Source organism: Spinacia oleracea, chromosome 6 (genome assembly GCF_020520425.1).
Source record: "Spinacia oleracea cultivar Varoflay chromosome 6, BTI_SOV_V1, whole genome shotgun sequence".
Taxonomy (NCBI): Eukaryota; Viridiplantae; Streptophyta; class Magnoliopsida; order Caryophyllales; family Amaranthaceae; genus Spinacia; species Spinacia oleracea.
In genome coordinates this window covers 78,209,456-78,231,923 of record NC_079492.1, presented here as the reverse complement: position 1 = coordinate 78,231,923, position 22,468 = coordinate 78,209,456, and the positions used below count along the sequence as shown (strand labels likewise).

The window sequence follows — 22,468 nt, the reverse complement described above, 5'->3', positions numbered from 1 at the left end:
CAACAGGGTAAAGCTCATGAATAACTCCCTTGTTTGCCATCATTTCTCGAAAGTTCTTGAGGTGATACTTAGGACTATAAGTAGATCGAAACTACTTGCGAATGTCATTAGCAAAGAATTTTTCAGGCAGGTTAACTTTCCCCTTGGGATTGCCTTCACCGGAGGCGTCAAAGTAGTAATCTTGATTGGTGACCCGGTTTACCATACTCTCAATTTTCTTTTATAGATCAACGTTAGAGGTGATCTGCTCTACGGCCCCCAGTCGGTTGCTTTCTGGTTCTAGATGGTGCCAAAGTTAGCCACCGCAGCCATGAGCTGAGTCATCTTATCAACTGTTTGAAGGAAATAATGCCCTTGGTCCAAGTATTCATTTAATGATAAGTCTAATAAATGCGGTTCAGTATTAATTAACAAGTTAATAATTCAGTGAGATTAAGTGAGCTGAATGCCTAGCTAGAGGTCGCTTCAGTTCAAGTGGAATTAATGATATTAATCCACAGCTTACTCTTGACTGAACCCGTAGGGTCACACAAATAGTACGTAAACGGATCAAGTATTTAATGGCATTAAATACTCCATCTATGGATATTCGAAATCGACGGATCTTGGTTTCAGTGGGAGCTGAGATCGTCAAAAGCAAGAAATGAATACTCCGGAAACGATGATGTTGCCGGAAACGGAAATATGGATCGTATCGGAAATATAAATATTATCCAAGTCGTAGATCTTGCCGGAAACGGAAACATGGTACGTATCGGAAAATATTATTGGAAATGGAAATATTGCCGGAATCGGAAATATTGCCGGAAACGGAAATATTGTCAGAATCGGAAATATTATCGAAATCGGAAAATAATTCCGGAAACGGAAATATTAAATATTTGTTCGAAACGGAAATTAATTCCGGAATCGGAAATATTAAATATTGTTCGTATCGGAAATGAATTCCGGAATCGGGAATTTAATCGGAAGCGTATCGTACGAATTAGCATCGGACGAGGCTCGCTAGACGAAGGCCCAGCACGAAGCCAGGCCGTCGCCCAGCAAGCCACACGCAACAAACCACACGCCAAGCCTTGACCAGGCCCAGCGCAAGGCCAGGCCCAGCAAAGGCCTTGGGCGCGCGCGCGGATCACAGGCAGCGAGTTGGGCTGAGGCGTTGTGCGCTCAGCGTGGGCCGCAAGGCCTGCGCGCGGGTGTACGGTGCTCGTGCGATGCTCGTGTGCGTGCTATACGAATCCTAAAGCTATCGGGATTCGACATATGATGAAATTCTAATCCTAATAGATAAAGTTTATTTAATAGAGTCCTAGCAGGATTCTAATTAAACTAAATTAGTATTCTAATAGGATTATAAGTCCTTTTCCATAACTCTATAAATAGGAGCCTAGGGTCACAAATTTAAATGCAACATTGAAGTATTCAAAGGTAATATTTTGAAGCAAAAATCAGCCAAACACTTGCAACCTATTTAGCCGAAATTCTTAGAACCTTAAGGGCGATTCTAGTTGGTCAAGCTTAAGGCGGATCCGGACGTGCTGTGGACTATCTACGGAGGGACGACACTTGGAGTCCTAAAGACTTGTTCTTGTTCGGTTCGGGCGCAGCTAGGGAGGGCACGCTACAAAGTGTATGCACCTAAATTATGCTAAATGATTATGTGTAAATAATATGTTTCCTAGCATTAAGGTTTTCCGCATGATTTATGTTTTTTCATATGTATCATAACCTAACAGTGGTATCACGACCCTCTTATTATTTACATAATCTAAATTGCATGACATGGTTAAATTTTACAAATTTGCAAAGAATTAAAAGGGGTGATTAATTTTCGTAATTGTTAATTAATTGCAAATTGCGTTTATTTAATTATATGTACGCAGTTTTTCGGAAGTTTCTTCGTTACTCATCCAAATCGAGTGATTTTTGTGTCAATTCCGCATGTAAAAGGCATTCTAAAATTTTGACAAAGATAGTGGTTTTCGGCCGAACCCAGAATTCCCAAATTCGAAGCCTGACTATGACTTTTCGGAGGTTTTAGTTTTTCGAACGCAAAAGTTTGTAAATTTAAGATGTTAAATTGAATATTTGCGATTCTTGTTGATAAATCTTGAGTTTTTGATTGACCTACAGTATATGTTTAACAAATTTGAATGCCTAGACTTGTTAATTATACAACCTAATTTGTAATTATGATTAATTTGTTGAAATTCGAATAATTTAGAATTGATTTGTTTTTCATAATTAATTAATAATTTAATTAGGTATCCATGATTAAAATCCACCATAAAAATTTTTAATTTATGTTAAATTTTAAATTTTTATGACCTAGATTTGAATCCATGTTAATCGAAAATTAATTGATTAATAAATTTTCGAATTTTCGCCCTAAAATTATGAAATTAATATGATTTATTAATTTGTCGTTAATTTTAAATTAAAATTTTAAATTAAAATTTTAAATTTTATGAAAACGCTCATAAAAGTTGCACGCAAAAAGCAAAGGAAGCTACGTGTTACCCTTAAGGGGTGTTGTATAATGCGGGCACGCGACGACGAGCAAGGGAGCTCGTCGCCCGTGCGGTACGAATGCAGCGAGCAACGAGCTATTTGGCACGCAAGGCTCTAGGCCTAGTCGTGCATGCTAGGCGATGGGCGAGGGCAGTGGGCACACAGCGCTAAGCATGATGTGTGTGGGCAGCAGTGCGCTGCGCCACGACGCACCAAGCCTGTCGAAGGGTAGGCAGCCACGACATAGCACCAAGCTGCGTGCAGCGTAGCCCTCAAGGCTGCGTGTGTGTGTGGCGATGTGGCGTGTGTGTGATGTCGCTGTGCGAGCCATGGGCAACGATCAGTGGCACAGGGCAATGGGCCTCGTAGCTCGATGGGGCTTGGGCGCAAGCCCAAGTGCCTCGTCTTGCAAACTATTGATGCGTTTCGTTTTAATTTTAAATTTTCAGTTCGGAAATAATTTTAATTAATTTTAAAATTAATAATTTAAATTGTTTTCTCGGATTTTAGTTTTGAATATTATAATTATTATAAATTTTAATTTATACTAATTATTTTACTAAAATTAAACCTTGAATTAATTTAAATTTATTTAATTCAACTAAAAAATAAATTAAATAAATGGATTCGATTATAATTTTATATGAGCTTTAAATTTTAATTAAACTTGTATGTTTCCGGTTAGACTAGAAATACAATTTTATGTTTAAAATTAGTAAAGCATATAAAGTTATTGGTTTAAGTGGGAGCAATTTTAGTCATAAACTCTTTATTAGGTCTACAAATCCTTTAAGGTTAAACAACTCGATTAGAATTAATAAGGACTGAATAATTGGTAGATTATTGGTGCCCTTGATTAATTGCAGCAAATATTTATGTGATGTATACAACGTGTTTTACTAACCAGCTATGTGGGCCATTCATGATAATGAATGGGTGAATGGTATTTATTGTATATGTACTGTTTTGCGGGTTATGAAGTGACTAGTATGGCCAAATAGGATAGAAAATATGGTCTGCGTACCATTAATTTGAATGTAATTGGTCTAATGCACCAAATTTGTTTTTCAATTCAAATATGGTCTGCGTACCATCAAATAGTTGTAATTAGTTTAATTATAGCTGATCCTATTTGAAGAAAATGGCGCCTCCCGCGGTGAAATTCAAGACGGAGTTTCCAATCCATTTTCAAGACTGACTTTGAAGTTGAAGCTTCAAGATGAAGTCGGGCCATACTAGATCACATTTATCTTATGCATGCTTTAAGTTATTTATTGCTTTTAAATATGTCTTAAATATGCATGAGATTCTGGCTTGACTATGTTGCATGATTAAGGATTTTAGTTCACTTAAAATCTAACCAACATAGTAAGAGCCTTAAGTTCCAAACTTTAAAAATTGAGTTAAAAGGTGTCATGCCAAAATAACACTTACTTGGATAACCTTTACATCAATCTAGTAATAGTTTTACACTCGCGAGGTGTTACTTATTGATCCTAAAGGGGTAAGGTACACAAATAATTGTGAGTACATGTTAGTTTTGGTGAAACTCAACGATATAAGTAAGGAGTCCTTTTATGTCGTGGCAAAATTGATAGGTTTACCTAATAAATTCTTAGACGTATCTATTAACCAAGAGTAGTTTCTAGACTATTAGCAAAAGGCTTTTGCTTACCTAAAAGATTTTTGAATTGAGTCTAAATACATAATGTGCTTAATTCTTCAATTGTTTTAGGGTCTTGGAATCATTTTATCCACACCTGCCGGAACAATAAATTTGAATAAAATGCTAATAACTTGTTTGAATTGCATCATTGCTTTAATTTTCATGTTATTATTCATGATAAATGTTTAGACTTTGCATGCTTCAATGTATGTTTTAATTATTGTTTATAATTAAATATCTTGCACTGCAGTAAACCCTTTTAGAAAAGTAACAGTAAATTTCCTAGATTGGTAATGAATCCAAGAACGATTCACGGAAATGAGAGAAAATGAGCAATTTAAAATGTACGTTTCTTTTAGCGACTTTTATGGTTGTTTTCGAATATCAAAATCGAATGGAGAACCGATTGGTGCTTGTGGATTCAAAAATACAATGTAGTTTTGAGATCATGAAGCATTGAGTTTAAACGCTCAGCTTTACCAATGGTTAACAACCTAATATCTTTGTCCATTTAATTCTCGAATGAGTCTAGTCCCTAGACATTCGAATAGATAGATGCTTAGAGAACTTTAGAAGCTTCTGGTAAGATCATCTAGTTGAAACTTAATATTCAACATAAAATGGTAAGAACCTTGTTGGAGTGACATTGGACATGTCTAACAAAGTATAAAAGTCAACACTAGAGAATTCAATTCTTAAGGCTATAAGAAAGGGTACAAGAAATAGGAAAACAAGGAACAGATGAAAGGAATTTACGATTTTGTTTCTACCTATAAGTTTATGTTTAAGAGAAGTGACCTAGCAATCAAACTTCCTTGGTATCATATACCGCTTGAGGTTCTTACTTCGGTAATAACTCAAATAATGGAAGCTAGGCTACACTAATGGCCTATAAGTGGGAAATGAATCATGGCAATGCTACATTAGTTGTAGGGTCATATGGTTTGTTTTAAGTCCTTTCAAGGCTGGAACTTAATGACTATTTTGTTCCATAATCAGCATACCTAAATTTCTGCTTCAAACACAGAAAGACTCACATTCAGAAGAACAAAAGCAATGCTTGTTTGTTTGTTTATTTGAATGAAATGGTCATTTACGGGTTGAGTCAATATGCTTGATTAAAACAAACAAATCTTTAACAATAAGAACTTTACTAGGTTCAAATCAACCCCTTGATTTGAGTTCCACTAATCTTTGGCATTGTTGCTTAGACCATATCAACAAGTTAACGTTCTAAAGCTCTATTTTGATGGACTTTTGAAAGTTGGTTGATTTCTAGATCAATTCAAGACAAGCTAGTCTTACTTGTTGAAAGTAACAAAAGATATGAACTATTGTTAGAACGCCTAGACAATAGAGTTCAAAGCTAAAGAAAGATTTTATGATCATGACTTTATTATATCACATAGATTTGAGTGAATATAGGTTTATTTACTCAAATGTGATATAAGTTGAATCTGTTTGGCTAGTTCAAAGATTCAGAAGTATAAAAATCCACATGGCAAGAAATCATAAAGATCTAGGTTAGATCATGACGATGATTACTTTAAAACCAAAAATGATCATTAATGATTGTGTGTAGTAATTTTCACGATCTAGCTCCATAAGATATGGCATATCTAAGTTGGAATGATCAAAGTCAATAGTACTTGATTCGATCAATGATGATTCATAAAGACTTTTCCTATAATTTCTAAACAAAATGCTCAACTACCACTAAACTAAACCAAATTCGTCAAAGTTATTGAAAAGTAATTTCAAAATATCTTTTCGATAATATATATCTAGAGAGTTGCCAAACTCAGTGGGAGCTTAGTGTTTGTTATTCGACAAACTAAGGCCCAAGTATAGATATATGTTTAATTGTGATTTATTCAAATGAGACACAAAGGTATTGTTTCTACCACAAATTTTGAGAACATAATGTTTGTTTGCTCGAAATAATGTCCTTTTGGAGATTCGTTTCCAAAATGACAAGTGGGAGAAAATAGACCTCGAAAGTCTTCGAGGCGAACAACAAACATAAATGGACATTCTGGAGGCTTTTCGAAGTTCTTTAGAAAATCCGAACACTTATTCTTTAAGGACTTTAGAAGTGGCTTTAAAGAATAGACATCTCTTAGAAGACTTTACAAGTGCTTCGAGGAGAACAGAATATTCAAAGGACTTTCAAGTGGCTATTTATATTCTATTGTTTGATGTTCTATACCCAAGTAGGCAGAGAGTTCAAGTCACTGAAACTATGAGATTCTTCTATTAGATAGTGAAGAAACATGGAGTTCAAGTCACTGAAGCTATGCGATTCTTCTATTAGATAGTGAAGAAACCTACAACTTGCAGTCAAACTATTATCATGAGTTTGTGACCTGTGAGAAAGCTATGACGAAACCCAGATTCCCTACAATGGTTAGAGGCCATATATAGACTCAAATGTTTTAAATGGTTAGAGGCCATAAAACATACTCAATGTTTTGATGACAAAATTTAAATTTTGTTGATTTGCAAGAATAGTTTCACACCTATTGGTTGCAAGTTTGTTTTAAGGATAAAAACCATCAAACATGAAATTGTGTTCACACACAAAGCTAGATTAGTTGCTAAAGGTTACAAGCAAATTCACGGTGTGGATTGTGTTGAAACCTCATGCAAAATCGTAATGCTTAAGTCTATAATTCAAGCAATGATTGCATATTGGTACATATGGCAATTGGATGACAAAACGTATTCCTTAATCAAATGTTGGAAGAAAACTATGTACATGGTATGTCATAGGATTTGTGGATCCAAATAATGCTTGAAATGAATGCTAGCTTATGAAATCTTAGTACAGATTTAAGCAAGCAATTGGGAATTGGAATTGTATTTTAGTGAAGCTAATAAGTACTTTAGTTTCATAAAATGTATATGATTCTTATAGATATATAAGAAGTTTAGTGGGAGTACATAAAACTTAATTGGTCCTATGTGTGACATACACATATCTCTCTATTATGAAATAACATTCGAATGCTAATGACTTAGATTTGAAAATTATTCATCAATGACGGACCAAGGCGAAACTTAGTGCATACTGGGTATTAAGATCCATTCACAAAGATCTTATAATATTGTTCTAGATTAAGTAAAGGCATTTACTAAATCAAACACGAAAGACTACATTGGAGATATTCGACCAATATGAATAAATCTAAGTAAAAGATGTTTGAACTATGTATAAGCGTTTACTAAGTTAAACATCAAAGGATCTAAGTAAGATTCTTAACCTATATTATATGTCAAAGAATTTAGCTGGATTTAGTATCTACTAAAACTATATGAGCTAAGGTTACATGAATAGAATTCAATTGGGAATTATTCTGCAAAAGAATTTATCATGTATGATATAATATGATGATCGCCAAAAACTTATCGTATGACTTTAGGCATGACGAACATATACCAATCTCTATTGATCTAAGTGAAGATCAACTAGATTGAGATCAAGAAAAACTTATGGTACTTGAAAAGGTAAATAGGAACAGTTCTTAACTCAAGGAAATAAAGATATGCTAAATATTGATGCTACACGCATAAACACTGGCAAATGATCAAGAAAGATCCCTTTGGAGTTAACCATTGGCAAGGACGAGCTATAGAGCATCGTGTTTTGAAATGGCAACATGGATTGGAGACCATGAGTTGTTGCGTGGGAAATTAAATATTAATTTCTATGTTCTAAGGTATAGCTGGAAAGTCTTCCACAAATCTGTGAACTGCTTGGATAAGTGAATCCAAACAAAGCATCACTAGCAACCTATACAGTTGAAGTAAAAGTACTTATTGCCTGAGAAGCAATAAAACAGGGTTGTTTATGTTAAAGAGTACTTCATTGAACTTGGGTGGATCACATGTCTGCTGACTTAATGGTTCTTCATTGCAAAATGCGCAGAACCACTAATGTAGCAAGAAAGACTAGATCGCAAAATAAACATACTCAAAAGATCTTATCATCATATCTCGAAGAACATTCGATGAAAAGGATATTAAGATTAGCAAAGCATGATAACTAAACCTATGCAACAAGTGAGAAACAACACTCACATTGTAGCACTGGAAATCAAGCATAACTTTGAATTCCATGAACTATTTTAAAGATGGGTTTGAGGCCCATGGTTGTAAAACGTTGGGGTTGAACATTTATCATATATGAAATGTATTTTCATATTCCATTTAATCTTGGTTTAGTATTAAATGATGAGTCCCTTCAAATTGGCGATATATTCAAGATAGACTGTCAGGACCAGTCCTGTGACTAAGAAATGTCTATCAAGTGAATTTGAATGTCAAAAGTTGAAAATGGTCCCTGGTCGGAGTTTTCTATAAAGATGGACGCATAGAAACCGTTATACGACTAGAATGCAAGATGACTAGTAGTTCTGTTTCTTGAACTATGTGGACATGGCAATGTCATAATCATTTGCATAGATACTTACTTTGGGAAGACTAGTATCGGACAGACCTATGAAACTTTACTGTAAGAGATGAAAATCTGTCATAAGTAAATTTCATTAAAATTATTAGACACTAATCCTCAATACCTGAGTGATTTGAGATTACTTGTTTGAGAACTGCTTACTTTGACGTTGACCAACCGTCGCACCATAAAAGGAGGCTATAAAGGCAACGCTTAGGTAATCACCTATCAAACGAAGTCTAATCTCAAGATCGCAAGATTGGGATTGTCCTCCCATAAATCGGGATGAGATGCTGAAAGTTGTACAAGGCCACTCGGAGAGCTAGAAACTGTAAAATGCATGGCCGTGCTCAGATGAATCATAGGCTATGATTATCTGTTTATTTGATTAGTTGAACTCTGAAACCGAGAAACACCTCTGGACATGATAAGGATGACAACTCTTACCTAATGTTCAAGAGCAAGCATCGAGCGACAAAGGAATTAGGAAATGCACACTTGTCCCTAAGGACAAGTGGGAGACTGAAGGAAATAATTCTCTTGGCCAAGTATGCATTTAATGTTAATTCTAATAATTGCGGTTCAGTATTAATTAACAAGTTAATAATTCAGTGAGATCAAGTGAGCTGAATGCCTAGCTAGAGGCCGCTTCAGTTCAACTGGAATTAATGATATTAATCCACAGCTTACTCTTGACTGAACCCGTAGGGTCACACAAATAGTACGTAAACGGATCAAGTATTTAATGGCATTAAATACTCCATCTATGGATATTCGGAATCGACGGATCTTGGTTTCAGTTGGAGCTGAGATCGTCAAAAGCACGAAATGAATACTCCGGAAACGATGATGTTGCCGGAAACGTAAATATGGATCGTATCGGAAATATAAATATTATCCAAGTCGTAGATGTTGCCGGAAACGGAAACATGGTACGTATCGGAAAATATTATTGGAAATGGAAATATTGCCGGAATCGAAAATATTGCCAGAAACGGAAATATTGTCAGAATCGGAAATATTATCGAAATCGGAAAATAATTCCGGAAACGGAAATATTAAATATTTGTTCCAAACGGAAATTAATTCCGGAATCGGAAATATTAAATATTGTTCGTATCGGAAATGAATTCCGGAATCTTGAATTTAATCGGAAGCGTATCGTACGAATTAGCATCGGACGAGGCTAGCTAGACGAAGGCCCAGCACGAAGCCAGGCCGTCGCCCAGCAAGCCACGTGCAACAAACCACACGCCAAGCCTTGACCAGGCCCAGCTCAAGGTCAGGCCCAGCCAAGGCCAGGCCCAGCCAAGGCCTTAGGCGCGCGCGCGGATCAGAGGCAGCGAGCTGGACCGAGGCGATGTGCGCTCACCGTGGGCCGCAAGGCCTGCGCGCGGGTGTACGGTGCTTGTGCGATGCTCGTGTGCGTGCTATACGAATCCTAAAGCTATCGGGATTCGACATATGATTAAATTCTAATCCTAATAGATAAAGTTTATTTAATAGAGTCCTAGCAGGATTCTAATTAAACTAAATTAGTATTCTAATAGGATTATAAGTCCTTTTCCATAACTCTATAAATAGGGGCCTAGGGTCACAAATTTAAATACAACATTGAAGTATTCAAAGGTAAGATTTTGAAGCAAAAATCAGCCAAACACTTGCAACCTATTTAGCCAAAATTCTTAGAACCTTAAGGGCGATTCTAGTTGGTCAAGCTTAAGGCGGATCTGGACGTGCTGTGGACTATCTACGAAGGGACGACACTTGGAGTCCTAAAGACTTGTTCTTGTTCGGTTCAGGCGCAGCTAGGGAGGGCACGCTACAAAGTGTATGCACCTAAATTATGCTAAATGATTATGTGTAAATAATATGTTTCCTGACATTAAGGTTTTCCGCATGATTTATGTTTTGTCATATGTATCATAACCTAACACTTGGTGCACAAGCAAATCCTTGAAGCTTGTTGTGCGCTCTGGCCCAACAACGCTGGCCAGCTCCAGGCGCGCGCGCTGGGCCTGGCGTGCTCCCTTGTGCGGTGGGCCTTGCGACCTAGCGTGCATTGCTCTAGGTTGGGCCTTGATGCCTGGCGTGCTGCGATGTGCGCTTGGTTGGCTCGTCGAGCGATGGGCTAGCCCATTCCCTGGCCTGTCGCTCATCGAGCTTCCGATTTGTTTTTCTGATTCCTGAATTCATTTCCGATTTAAACAATATTTAAGTTTCCGTTAATATTTCCGATTCCGAAAATACTTCCCTGTCCGGTAATATTTCCGATTCAGGCAATATTTCTATTTCCGATAATATTTCCAATACAAACCATATTTCCGTTTCCAGCAATATCTTCAACTTCGATAATATTATATTTCCATTATGAACCATATTTTCGTTTCTGGCAATATCTTCATTTCCGGAAAATATTCTTTCTCTGCCTTTTGATAGTTTGTTTAGCTTCCACTGAAACCAACATCAATAATTTCCGAATATCCATAATTAGAGTATTTACTGAATATAATATTCACCTAAATAATTGATCCGTTCATGTACTATTTGTGTGACCCTACGAGTTCAATCAAGAGTAAGTTGTGGCATTAATAATATTAATTCCACTTGAACTAAAGCGGCCTCTTGCTAGGCATTCAGATCACTTCATCTTGCTGAAAAATGAACTTGATTAATTAATGTTGAACTGAATTTATTAGACTTAGCATTAAATGCATTAAATGAAAACTTGGACCAATGGCATATTTTCTTCATTGTTATCCATTTGAACCAAAACCATCACATAGCTTATCTCCTTAGCCATATTGAAGACCAAGAGTCATTGTCATAAGTCCAGCTCTATAGTACGCACAAATAGCAAAATTTTCATATCGAAAGAGTAAAGTATTCCTCGAGAATCTCTAATGACACTACCCCCTCCAATAGTTCTCGGAGTGTCTTTCGAGGCTATTAAAGACTTGCCTACATACTCGTGCATTTCCATGAGAAGATCCCTCTCCATCATTGCTTTATCTCTTCCAAGTTTCTTCAAGTCATTCCCTCATGGATGTTCATGTGTTAAAGAGGAATTTTATTACTCCTTCCTAACGTTCTTCAATTCATCCATCTCCAAATCCATAATAAGGATGTAGAAAAACATGTTGACCATTTTTCTACAAAATCAACCCATCTGCCTTTAATTTCCTACATATCCAGCTTGTGAGATCACCCGTAAAGAAAGATGTGTAGTTGGATGTACCCCTTACTTGTCCCATATGTACATTAAGGAGGGGTAATTTCGAAGAAAATGAATGAGAGACTCTTCTCCATCACCACGACCTTTGCAACTCGGGTCATTCGTAAAATTTCATTTTAATCTATTTGCATTACAAAGAACCTAGTTATGAAAAATTAACCATAAGAATATCTTCACCCTTTCTTGAACATCTTCTTTCTACGCTAGGTCCCATTTAGGATCATTGTCTTCATTATCCTCGCTTTGAATTAGTTTCAAGGTATATTTGATTGAAAAATCTCCTTTTTTAACCCCTTCCACTAGAGAAGGTCACCAACATTTCGATCTTCGATCACCTGGTGGGCAACCATTTTTCTCAAGGTGTCAACAAGAAATAAATTAGAAAATAGGCCTCATCTCCATCCATTATTTGTTTTCCACATTTCTTCAACAATTTCGCCCTCCGTTACACTTGGAATAGGCTCCTCAACAAGGTTACGAAGTGGTTCTACTGTGGGAAAGTGAGTGGGTGAAGTAAATACATTTTAATAGTTGTTCCTTTCCATTTATAGTAGCGTGTCAATTATTATAAATGACCGAAAAAGAAAAGTATGTCACTTATCCAAAACGGAGGGACTAGATGAATAAAAAAAATTATTACGATATGTTGTTAAGTTTTGTTTCAGACTTTTGGGAAAGCAAACAAAACCAAACAATAAATCGTGATTGATTTTAAAATTAAACCATAATTTTGAAACGCTAAAAATTGATTTGATTTGCGACTTGTACCAAATTCTAAAATGATTTTTCATGAAATGACCTTGAGGTTTGCCTTAATGCACCAAATACCCCTAAACTTTCCCGAATACACCAAATACCCCCGAGTTTTTAAAAAATAACACAAATTGCCATTAATGGCCATTTTCCGTCCATTCCGTTAAGTCTCTGTTAACATTAATTTTTTTATTCCCCCCCGCCCCCCGCCCCCTTTTCCCTTTATCTTTCTCTGTCTCTTTCCTTTTTCAATCTTCATTGTTAACCCCATTATTTCACCGCAATCAAAATAAATAATTGTCATCATTCTCAATCAAATAATTTATTACAACTTCCACAAGATCATTGATTCACGAATATCCTAATTTCAGCACCAAAGACAACAAATTTCACAATTAAAAGTAACACAAAACAATCAAAATCAAAACAAATGAACTAAATGTTCCAAATATAAACATTGTGAGCATAAAGATTAGCGATAATGTCGCCCCAGCCGCCCTTACTGAAACGGTATTGAACAATTGATGATCCGAAGAGCACGAACTCCGTCCTTATCGATCAAAGCCACCCCAATTCGTCGCCTGGAATGCTGCTAGAGCAATCCCCATTTCTTCCATCTTCGAAAACCCAGATTAATGAAAACCCCAAAAAGTCAAACGGGGGCAAATTGCAAAAAGAAAAAATCAATTCTTCCAAACAACCTACATCAACAAAATCAATTCTTCTAAACAACCCACACCACAAAATCAAAAAGAATTCAAACTAAAAATGTTGCAGGGGTTTTTAAAGGGTATCGATGGTAAATAAGAAGGAAGATGGGAAGTTGGAGAAGATGAAGAAGAGTTGGATTGATTAGAAGTATTGCTGCTGATGTTGCTGTTATTCGGTAATAAAATGGGTTGTAAATCCACCATTGTTGCAGCTTGAGAGAGATGAAGGAATTGAAGGGAAGTGACAGCGAGGAGAGAGAAAGGACCGACCAAGTGCAAAAGTTAATGAGACAAGGTTTTAATTAGGGATGATGATAGTGGAAGAAGAAGAAAAAGAAGATGATGATGATTGATGGCGTGAAGGGAAGAGGAAAAGCCCAAACAAGAGTTTTGAGTTTTTTTAAAAAAAAAAATAATAGTAGTTAATTTTTTTTTTGGGGGTTTAATTAATATAACTAGTGTGTGGCCCGGGCGATGCCCCGGTTGCTACATTGAATAGTTACAATTTTAGATTTTTCTTGAACTCGATATTTGACCAAAATACATGTATTTTACAAAGTGAAAAACATCCATTAAGTTCGTAACTACAAGATACAGTAAGTCATTTATCATGCCAAGTAATTTTTCAATTGATCATCTTACAATTTTTATAATTTGTTTTTTATTGGAACTGAGTGCTTCAAATTATTAAACACCAAATTAGATATATACTCCGTCCGTATTTTAAAAAGAAATACACTTTCCTTAACGGTTGTATTTTAAAAAGAGATACACTTTTCTTTTTTGACATGTTTTGGTCCCCACTTCCAATTATATTAATAGTTCTCTCTTTCTTGTGATCCCTACACTTACTCACATCATCTTTTTTAATACTCACTCTATCCCAGATTAGTTGTTACACTTATCTTTGCACAAAGTTTCAGGTGATAAGTGGTTGTTTGGTTATCAATTGTTATTTTATTGAAAAAGTAGATGTGATAGGAGTTAGTGGGGTATTTTTTTTAATTGAATGAGAGAGGGTGTGGGGACAAAAAAAAATTTAATGGGAAGAGAGAGACAATATATAATTGTGGGGTCATTCCTCATTTAGAAGTGTAACAACTAATCTGGGACGGACGAAAAAGGAAAACGTAACAACTAATCTTGGATGGAGGGAGCATAACAAATAATTCACCCACTACCCCACTTTCATCTTATTTTAATAAATTCAACACACCCTCCTACAACTATGTGCTGGTCAAAGTGTATCTCTTTTTAAAATACGGAGGGAGTATGCAACTATGCAGGATGTTTCTATAGTTGATGCTTATGAGACTTACGATATCATGTTCTTCATAGTTGTTCAAAGGCTACGTTATATTGGACTTATTTTGACTGAACTTATATCATCTGAACTTATCTGAAATTAACTGAACTTATCTGAACTTAACTGAACTTATCTGAACTTATTTTATCTAAAAAAACATATTTTTTGTGAAATAAACTTATTTGTGTGTGAAATTTTCTAATAAATACTTATTTTACTGAACTTATATTATCTGAACTTTCAGAACTTATCTGAACTTAACTGAACTTATCTGAACTTATTTTGTCTGAAATAAGTCAAAATAAGTCGAACATAACAGAGCCTAATGCTTTAATTATTAATTTTTTATTATCAAAATAGTCCCTGAAAATAAAATGTTACATAAAAAATTAGTTGTTTTACACTTCACGTTATCATTTATTTATAAATTGATATGAAGAGATGAACCAAAATAAGTGGTTGGTTAAGATGGTAATGAGAGTTATCATCTATGCTTGAGGTCTTGTGTTTGAACCTCAATGGGAAGTACTACGTCACACATAGACATTTTTCACAGCGCTTTTATTACTATATACTAAAAGAGACACCAGGAATGACACGTGTCAATTCATGGTGCGATTTTTTCCCGCCAAAAATCACTTTCCCAAAAAAGTGTATCTGTTTTATTTTATTTTTATTCTCTACCTTTTTTTATAAAATATTTAGTATGGAAACAAAATTTAGTTTATAAATTATATATGGAAATAACAGATATGACGTAATAATAATTATTATAAATTGGTAATATTTTAGTCAAATCGCTATATTAATAATGGAAAATATATCACTCAATATTTTTGTCAAAGTACCATATTAGCATTTTAAATATGCATATTAGATTAATAAATTTAAACGAGTATGTTAAAAATGTTATAACTATGCAGTAGTTTGGGAGATATTCAGTTAAATATTTTGTGGAAAAAAAATGATCAAATTCAGTGCGTGTACGGGATCTGATATAATTTTAATATATAGTACTTCCTCTGTTCCGCAATAGATGCATCGTTTCTCTTTGGATACTATTCATTAACTAACTTTGACAATTATTCTTTCACATTATATAAAAACAAAAATAGTCAAGTGAGATATTGTTAAATTCGTATCAATGCGAGGATTTCGAATATCAATTTTTTATAATTTTTACTTACACGCAATTAGAGATATTAAGGTTCAAAGAAGCATGTTGGGATACGTGAAAAAAGAAATGATGCATCTATTGCGAAACGGAGGAAGTATAGATTAAGTGTTAATAATAGGGTTAGTAGAGAAAATGGTTGAGTAAGGGCAGAAAAGTAAATTCACGCTAACGGAGACTTAACGAAATTGACGGAAAATGGTCATTAAGGATATTTTGTGTTATTTTATAAAACTTAGGATATTTGATGCATTCTGAAAAATTTAAAAATATTTGGTACATTAAGGGGAGCGATTTCCTTCAATATTGTTTGAAAATTCGTAAATTTCCAAAATACGCTACTTTTTCACTTATTTCCCACTCTACCGTCCACGTCAGTAAGAAAGCCGGTCTAATTTTTTTTATAAAATCTATAATAAACCGCTATCTGAAACAACGGTTTAAAGTGGTAAACCGCTATCTGAAATAGCGGCTTATGTATTTAATGAACCGCCATTTCAGGTAGCGGTTAACCCCTTATAAAACCGCGCGGTTTTGTTTTAAGTCAAACCGTTATCTTAGATAGCGGTTTATATTATTCAACCGCCATTTGCTCCATTATAGCAAATGTCAGGATCATTTCGTGAAAAATCCGAATTTTAAACACCCCTCCATAATTGAATGAAAAAGGGGGAAAATAAATAGGCTGGATAATTGTTTAGAACCCTCATCTCAGCCTCACTCAACAAACCCCAAATGGCAGTTCAATTTTCAGGGGTTTGCTTACCAAACTCCTTAACCAACAATTGTTTTCTACAAAATCATCCTTTTAATGGAAAACGCTCACTTGCAGCTTTCGCCTCAACTCATATGCAGTCCTCACCCACCATTCAGGTTTTTCTTTTTTCCAATTCTTTCAAATTTAATTTCTGTTTATTTGATAATGTGTATTATACTTTCTGTTCAGAATCAAATCTATTGTTTTAGCACTTTTAATGAACTTTCCCACTAGAATTTAGATGTTTCTGTAATCCCATGTATTATACTTAGTATTCTTGTATCAGTGTCACAAAATCAAGAGCAGTTAAGTCTCATCATGAGGGTAAAATTTGTTTTAAATGTGGTTCTTGTAAAAAAAATTAGGTGTGGATTTTATTTCAAAGAAAGGATTGTATTCCGAGTGGAGGTGTCAAAAATTTACTCGACATGACGAACAAGCTAATTGACATGACAATGACTTGAGCTGAACCAAATGGACCGAACATCCTATTTACACTTGTTCTTTATGGTGATGATGCTATTATTATTAATGTTGGCAAAGGACTTTTGAGGTTGCATTAGATTGGCCAGTTACTTTTTCTTATATGGATTGATAAACTTTGGTTAGTGTGGAGCAATAATTAATTGGGTTCTAGGGTTTAAGGTATGATGTACCTGAACGGGTAGTTTGGTTTAAGGTAAAGGATAAACGAGGTTGCGAGGGTGATGTCTGAGGAGTATATTACTGTGTCATGTACGGCTGAAATTGAAGTATAGCAGTGTGAGTTCTTCAAAATGGGTAATGGAAAGTAGCTTTGATAACAATGAGATTTATCGTGGAGTGCACTGTATGTTGAGATAAGTTGTGTTTTTTAATCTGTTAATCGAATTCACTTTGGGAATTAGGGAAATTGCCCCCAAAATGAAAACGTTCATGGGCATTGTGGGGTGCTGCTTAGGTTGTCCTTTAGAGATGGCATAAGTGAACTATGACTCTATGAGCTTGTGGAGGCACAAACTCCCATGTAAGTATGGCAATATGTTTCGCTCAATTGAGAAATTCCTGGCCTCGAATTTTGCATGAGTCCATAAAAATCACTTCCTGAATCAAACAGTGGAGAGAAAAAAGAACAGAAGTAAATGAATTCCACTGTAGTACAAGTTGTTAAGGTTTCGCTTTATTGTCATGATATTTGATTCGTTCCCTGAGAACATACTCATTACTTGAAGTAATGAAGTTATGCAACTTTTCCGTTCGTTAGTTCCATGATTAACTCTGAAACCATCCTTTGTTTCTTTATGCCTCAAGTCTCCATTAATTTATGTACGCACTAGTATGCTAATATTGACTTATACCTAACTATGAATCCTTTTTTTTAAAATGACTACATTGATTATATTGCTTAAAAGGTCTAAAACATAACTCCTGCTAGTTTCCTTCCAAATTGTGGCTATTATTGGATACTACAATTTCATTGTTTGAAAGAAAGTTGTTTATCTAAGATATTATTGAGAACAAGTTATTTTATGTTAGATCAGCTTACATGTTGTGGTGATAGGAAATCCCTTCATCTTTATTTTTTTTCTTCTGTTGCTTGGATTTCTGCTCACGTTTATAGAGAGGCTTGTGTTTGCCTTTAAATATAATGGAAACATGCTTTTGTATCTAATGGAAACATGCAGATTGTTGGTGGGAGTCCAACTCAGTATAGACAAGGAAATGATAGCAGAAAGGTTGAGGATGATTGGTTTGATCTGGAGACAGATCTTCAACACTGGATTAAGGCACTGCGTCCTGTTCAGGTACTTTTGTATCTTAAATGATGCATTATAAATATCAGCTCGGGTTTTCTGGTTTATTATTAGTTAATTGTTTTCTTCCAATAATACAGTGGTACCCTGGTCACATAGCAAAAACAGAAAGAGAGCTGAAGGAGCAAATCAAACTGATGGATGTGGTGGTAGAGGTACGGGATGCCAGAATTCCTATGTCAACAAGTCATCCCCAGGTAGATTATCTCTGATGTTTGACTGCTTAATAACCGATTTAACGGATCATAACACTCAAAAGTGTGAGTTAGTTTGACTGTAATTGATATTTGTGTGAGTAATCCTCAGATGGACTTGTGGGTTGGTAATCGCAAAAGAATTATAGTTTTGAACAGAGAAGACATGATATGCACGTCAGACCGAAATGCCTGGGCAGACCATTTTGCTAAGCAGGGAATAAGAGTTGTATTCTCTAATGGTCAGCTTGGAATGGTATTGACATTATCAACTCTTTTTAACTTTTATCCAGTTCTGAATACTGTAGACGATGACTTGTCATTGGATACATCCAGGGCAGCATGAAATTGAGTCGGCTGGCAAAATCACTTGCGGATGATGTAAATGTCAAACGACGGGCCAGGGGGTTACTTCCTCGTGCTGTATGTTCTTAAAAACTTTCTTGAGTGCTTTTGTGTTTTATTTGACATTACAATCTGCCAAAATTTCCTTGTCTGAGAACAAAGTTGTTATGCTACGCTCTAGGTCCTATTCGGCACTTAAAAAGTTTAAATGACCTTTTTCTTCTTCTATGTCTTTGTCACATGCTGAAGCTACAAAGTCAATTTCAGAGTTACTGCCATCCATAAGTTACTAAGAATTTTAACTTGAAAATTTTGTCAAGTTTAATTGAAGGAATATAAATCATGTTTTCGTATGTTGTTCATCGTCCCTTTTCTTTCTTTCCACTTTCTTTCCTTAATGAAACTGTATGAGTGTTTTAAGCCAGTTCTGTTCTTGGCTTAAGCAGTGATTATGTAGCTTGAGCATCTCTATTAAAGGAGCTTTATCATAATTGTGGTTGACATTTATTTGCTCATTTCATCGTATCTTTAAGGAAGTATAATTTTTATCCAGCACTGTCCTTCCATACCCATCCCCCAACTCCTTAAAACTTAATGAGTTTGTGTGAAATTTGCATTTGATCACCCTGATTGTCCGTTAACTGCTGCTGTAGACCAAATGGCTAAACAAGGACAGAATATACCTTTTATCTCTTATTATCTACAGAAAGGTGTGGCCATGATTTGGAAGGGGCGAGGTGGGAGCGCGGGGTTTCAGAAAGAAATAACACATCTCTCTTCTTAGAACATGACATCTGGAAATCTGTACTGGTAGGAATGGCAGGTGAATGGATGGCTTGATGCGATGCTTTCTGAAATAACAGTATTTCTTTTAAGAATAGGCATAACCAAGAAGCTGATAAGGATAGTACTGAAACTTTACAAGCAGAGAATATGTGGAACATGATTCCGGGATGAACAACTTTAGGATATGATAAAATCTTATACAATGTACTCGTTCTGCTTCCTTATTTCCTAACTTTTCTCAGAGTTCCTCCCATGCTGAAGGAAAGTGAGGAAATACATGATCGTTTTTGTACTTTTTGAGCTGTTAATAAGAAAAACTATGAGGTAGATTTACGTTTTGCTGACTTGCTGTTGAAACAGAATCTCTAGATAGTTACTCTATTTATACTTGCTGTTGAAACATGGTTTTCTGATAGTTTCTTTCCCCTCCTGGCGGCCAATGGTTTAATATGAGTCAGCCTATTGAGAAAGCTGAGCTATAATTGCACAATCACAAATTTGCAAAGTGGACTTGCAAAAGAATTCTTGTTGATTGCTTAGAATTATGGGGAGTGTAGAAAGGTTGCCATTCAGTAGTGAAACTGACATTAGTTCCTACAAAATAATGTATTAGAACGTTCAGATTAGTTCCCACAAAATAATCACTTGGCATGGAGTGGAGTTTCTTTTGACTCTGAAAAAAATAAACGAACCAGAGAGCATTGAACACTTTGCTGAGTCCTTTACTTCTCTGATCTTGCAACTATAACCTTTTCCTTTTGCTCATCAATGATCATTTTTCATCAAACAGGTTCGAGCTGGGATTGTGGGATATCCGAATGTTGGTAAATCATCATTGATTAATCGTTTATTAAAGCGCAGAATATGTGCTGCAGCTCCTCGACCTGGCGTTACACGACAGCTTAGGTAAGCAGTTTCTGGATTTTCATCTTGTCTTCAATCTGGGTTTTACTCTACAGAGATAATAAACAGCTTTCTTCATACTTCATTTGTTGTCCTGCAACATCTTTATGGCCAGTTTGAATATGATTGAGATTGTTTAGATCATGCTATCAAATTAACTTCGTCCCTTGTTTTCTTGAAAACCAAACAGTTTAAGCAGTGGGTTGTGATCTGTTATAACTTATAACGAATACAAGAAAAATTAACGAAGAATAACAATAAAGAACGTACAGATTTACCTGGTTCAATAATGTGTTAGCTACGTCCATAGGCTGATGAGAGGAAGTTTGATTGATCTCGGGGAAACAAATTATAGGAATTGGCTTGGTTTATGACCTAATGAGTTGTGTATCACAAGTTCATAACAAAAATGGATTAGGCCTCAGAAATAGACCCAAGCAGAAAACCGTAGCAGTCTAACAGATACCATGAGTTTCGGGGACGTCCCCCCAAATCTCCCCCCCCCCCCCCGCGCCCCCGCCCCCAGAAAACTTTAACAGGGGCGCTTCATCCCCTGGACTCGGTGTTTGGTCACTCGGAGCGAGAGACATATTTTAAGGAACATCCAACATGGTTAAACTAGTCTGTGTATAGCTGATTTCGCCAACTCTTCAGTTATTTATATTGTCTTGTTTCTGAAAATTCTTATATGATTATTTTGTCTTCTTCTACCTTTGACTCGTCCTACTTTTTCCACATATTTTATCTTTGGTAAGGTGGGTTCGGTTCGGGAAGGACCTAGAGTTGTTAGACTCTCCGGGTATAATTCCAATGAGGATCAGTGATCAGTCAGCTGCTTTAAAGCTTGCTATTTGTGATGATATTGGTGAGAGATCATATGATGTCACTGATATTGCGGCAATACTTGTGCAAATGCTGGCGAGGATACCATCAATAGGTTCTACCCATTTTCTTTTGATATTATATTTAATGGCGATTGAATATAAGAATTACACTCTTCCAGTTTTACTGTCCTTCATATTTGATAGTTTCTATTTTACTCCGTTAGTACTCACATGAATTAAATTGCTAAAATGCTTAGAAATATTCAGAGGACAGTTGAGCTGGGATGAAGGATGTAGTTCATTATTCTTTAGCAAGAATTATTTCTCATTATCCAAGCATTTGCCTCTTTGTTTAGGTACAAAGGCTCTTTACAATCGTTACAGGATTGAGACAGATGGACAGACTGGTCAAATGTACGTCCATGAATTCCTATTTCACACTTGGAATGAAGGATTTTGTTTGTTAACCTTCATTCCTTTATTTTTTGTACTTGCAGATTTGTTCACAAGCTTGCTCTCAAATTATTCAGCGGGGATGTCCATCAGGCTTCATTTCGCATCCTTACGGATTTCAGGAAGGGCAAATTTGGCTGGTTTGCTCTAGAAAGGCCCCCAAGGTAGATCACCTGATGATACTGAAAGTAAAATGATGGAGAAAGTGATTGGAAATTGTTCGCGAGCTGCGAGCATATAGTTTTTTGTGTAGAAAGAACTCAGTCACAGTTAGTTGGTAAACATGCTGAGTAACCATGGAGGCTTGTGCTATGGATTTGACAGCTGCTACAACCAGTGGTTTTCTTTGTCATGGAATACTATTCTCTCCAGGTTTTGAATCTCTTGTATGTTGCTGTACAGTGTAGCTTTCTTGTAAATTGTCTGACAAAATTATCTGAGAAGTACTCCGTATATACTGTTAGAATTAGACCTAGTGTACCGCAAAATGGCATGTTGAGAGCTTAATGGACAAGAAACAGACATGTTAATGTGTTATACTGTTGTATACAGACATATAATTATGTTTCTAAAACTACAGAATACAGAGCAGTGTTTAAAGTTCA

The 22,468-nt window shown here is 35.7% G+C and overlaps 1 protein-coding gene across 1 annotated transcript; it reads left to right on the top strand.

Annotated features, from left to right (window-relative positions):
• Positions 1-16,482: 16,482 nt before the first annotated feature.
• LOC110775375 (DAR GTPase 3, chloroplastic) lies at positions 16,483-22,468 on the top strand. Its single transcript, XM_021979986.2, has 9 exons — positions 16,483-16,681; positions 18,230-18,349; positions 18,439-18,555; positions 18,665-18,808; positions 18,889-18,975; positions 20,474-20,589; positions 21,342-21,523; positions 21,767-21,824; positions 21,908-22,468. The coding sequence occupies exons 1-9, from the start codon at positions 16,544-16,546 to the stop codon at positions 22,029-22,031; spliced, it is 1,086 nt and encodes a 361-aa protein (XP_021835678.1). The 5' UTR covers positions 16,483-16,543; the 3' UTR covers positions 22,032-22,468.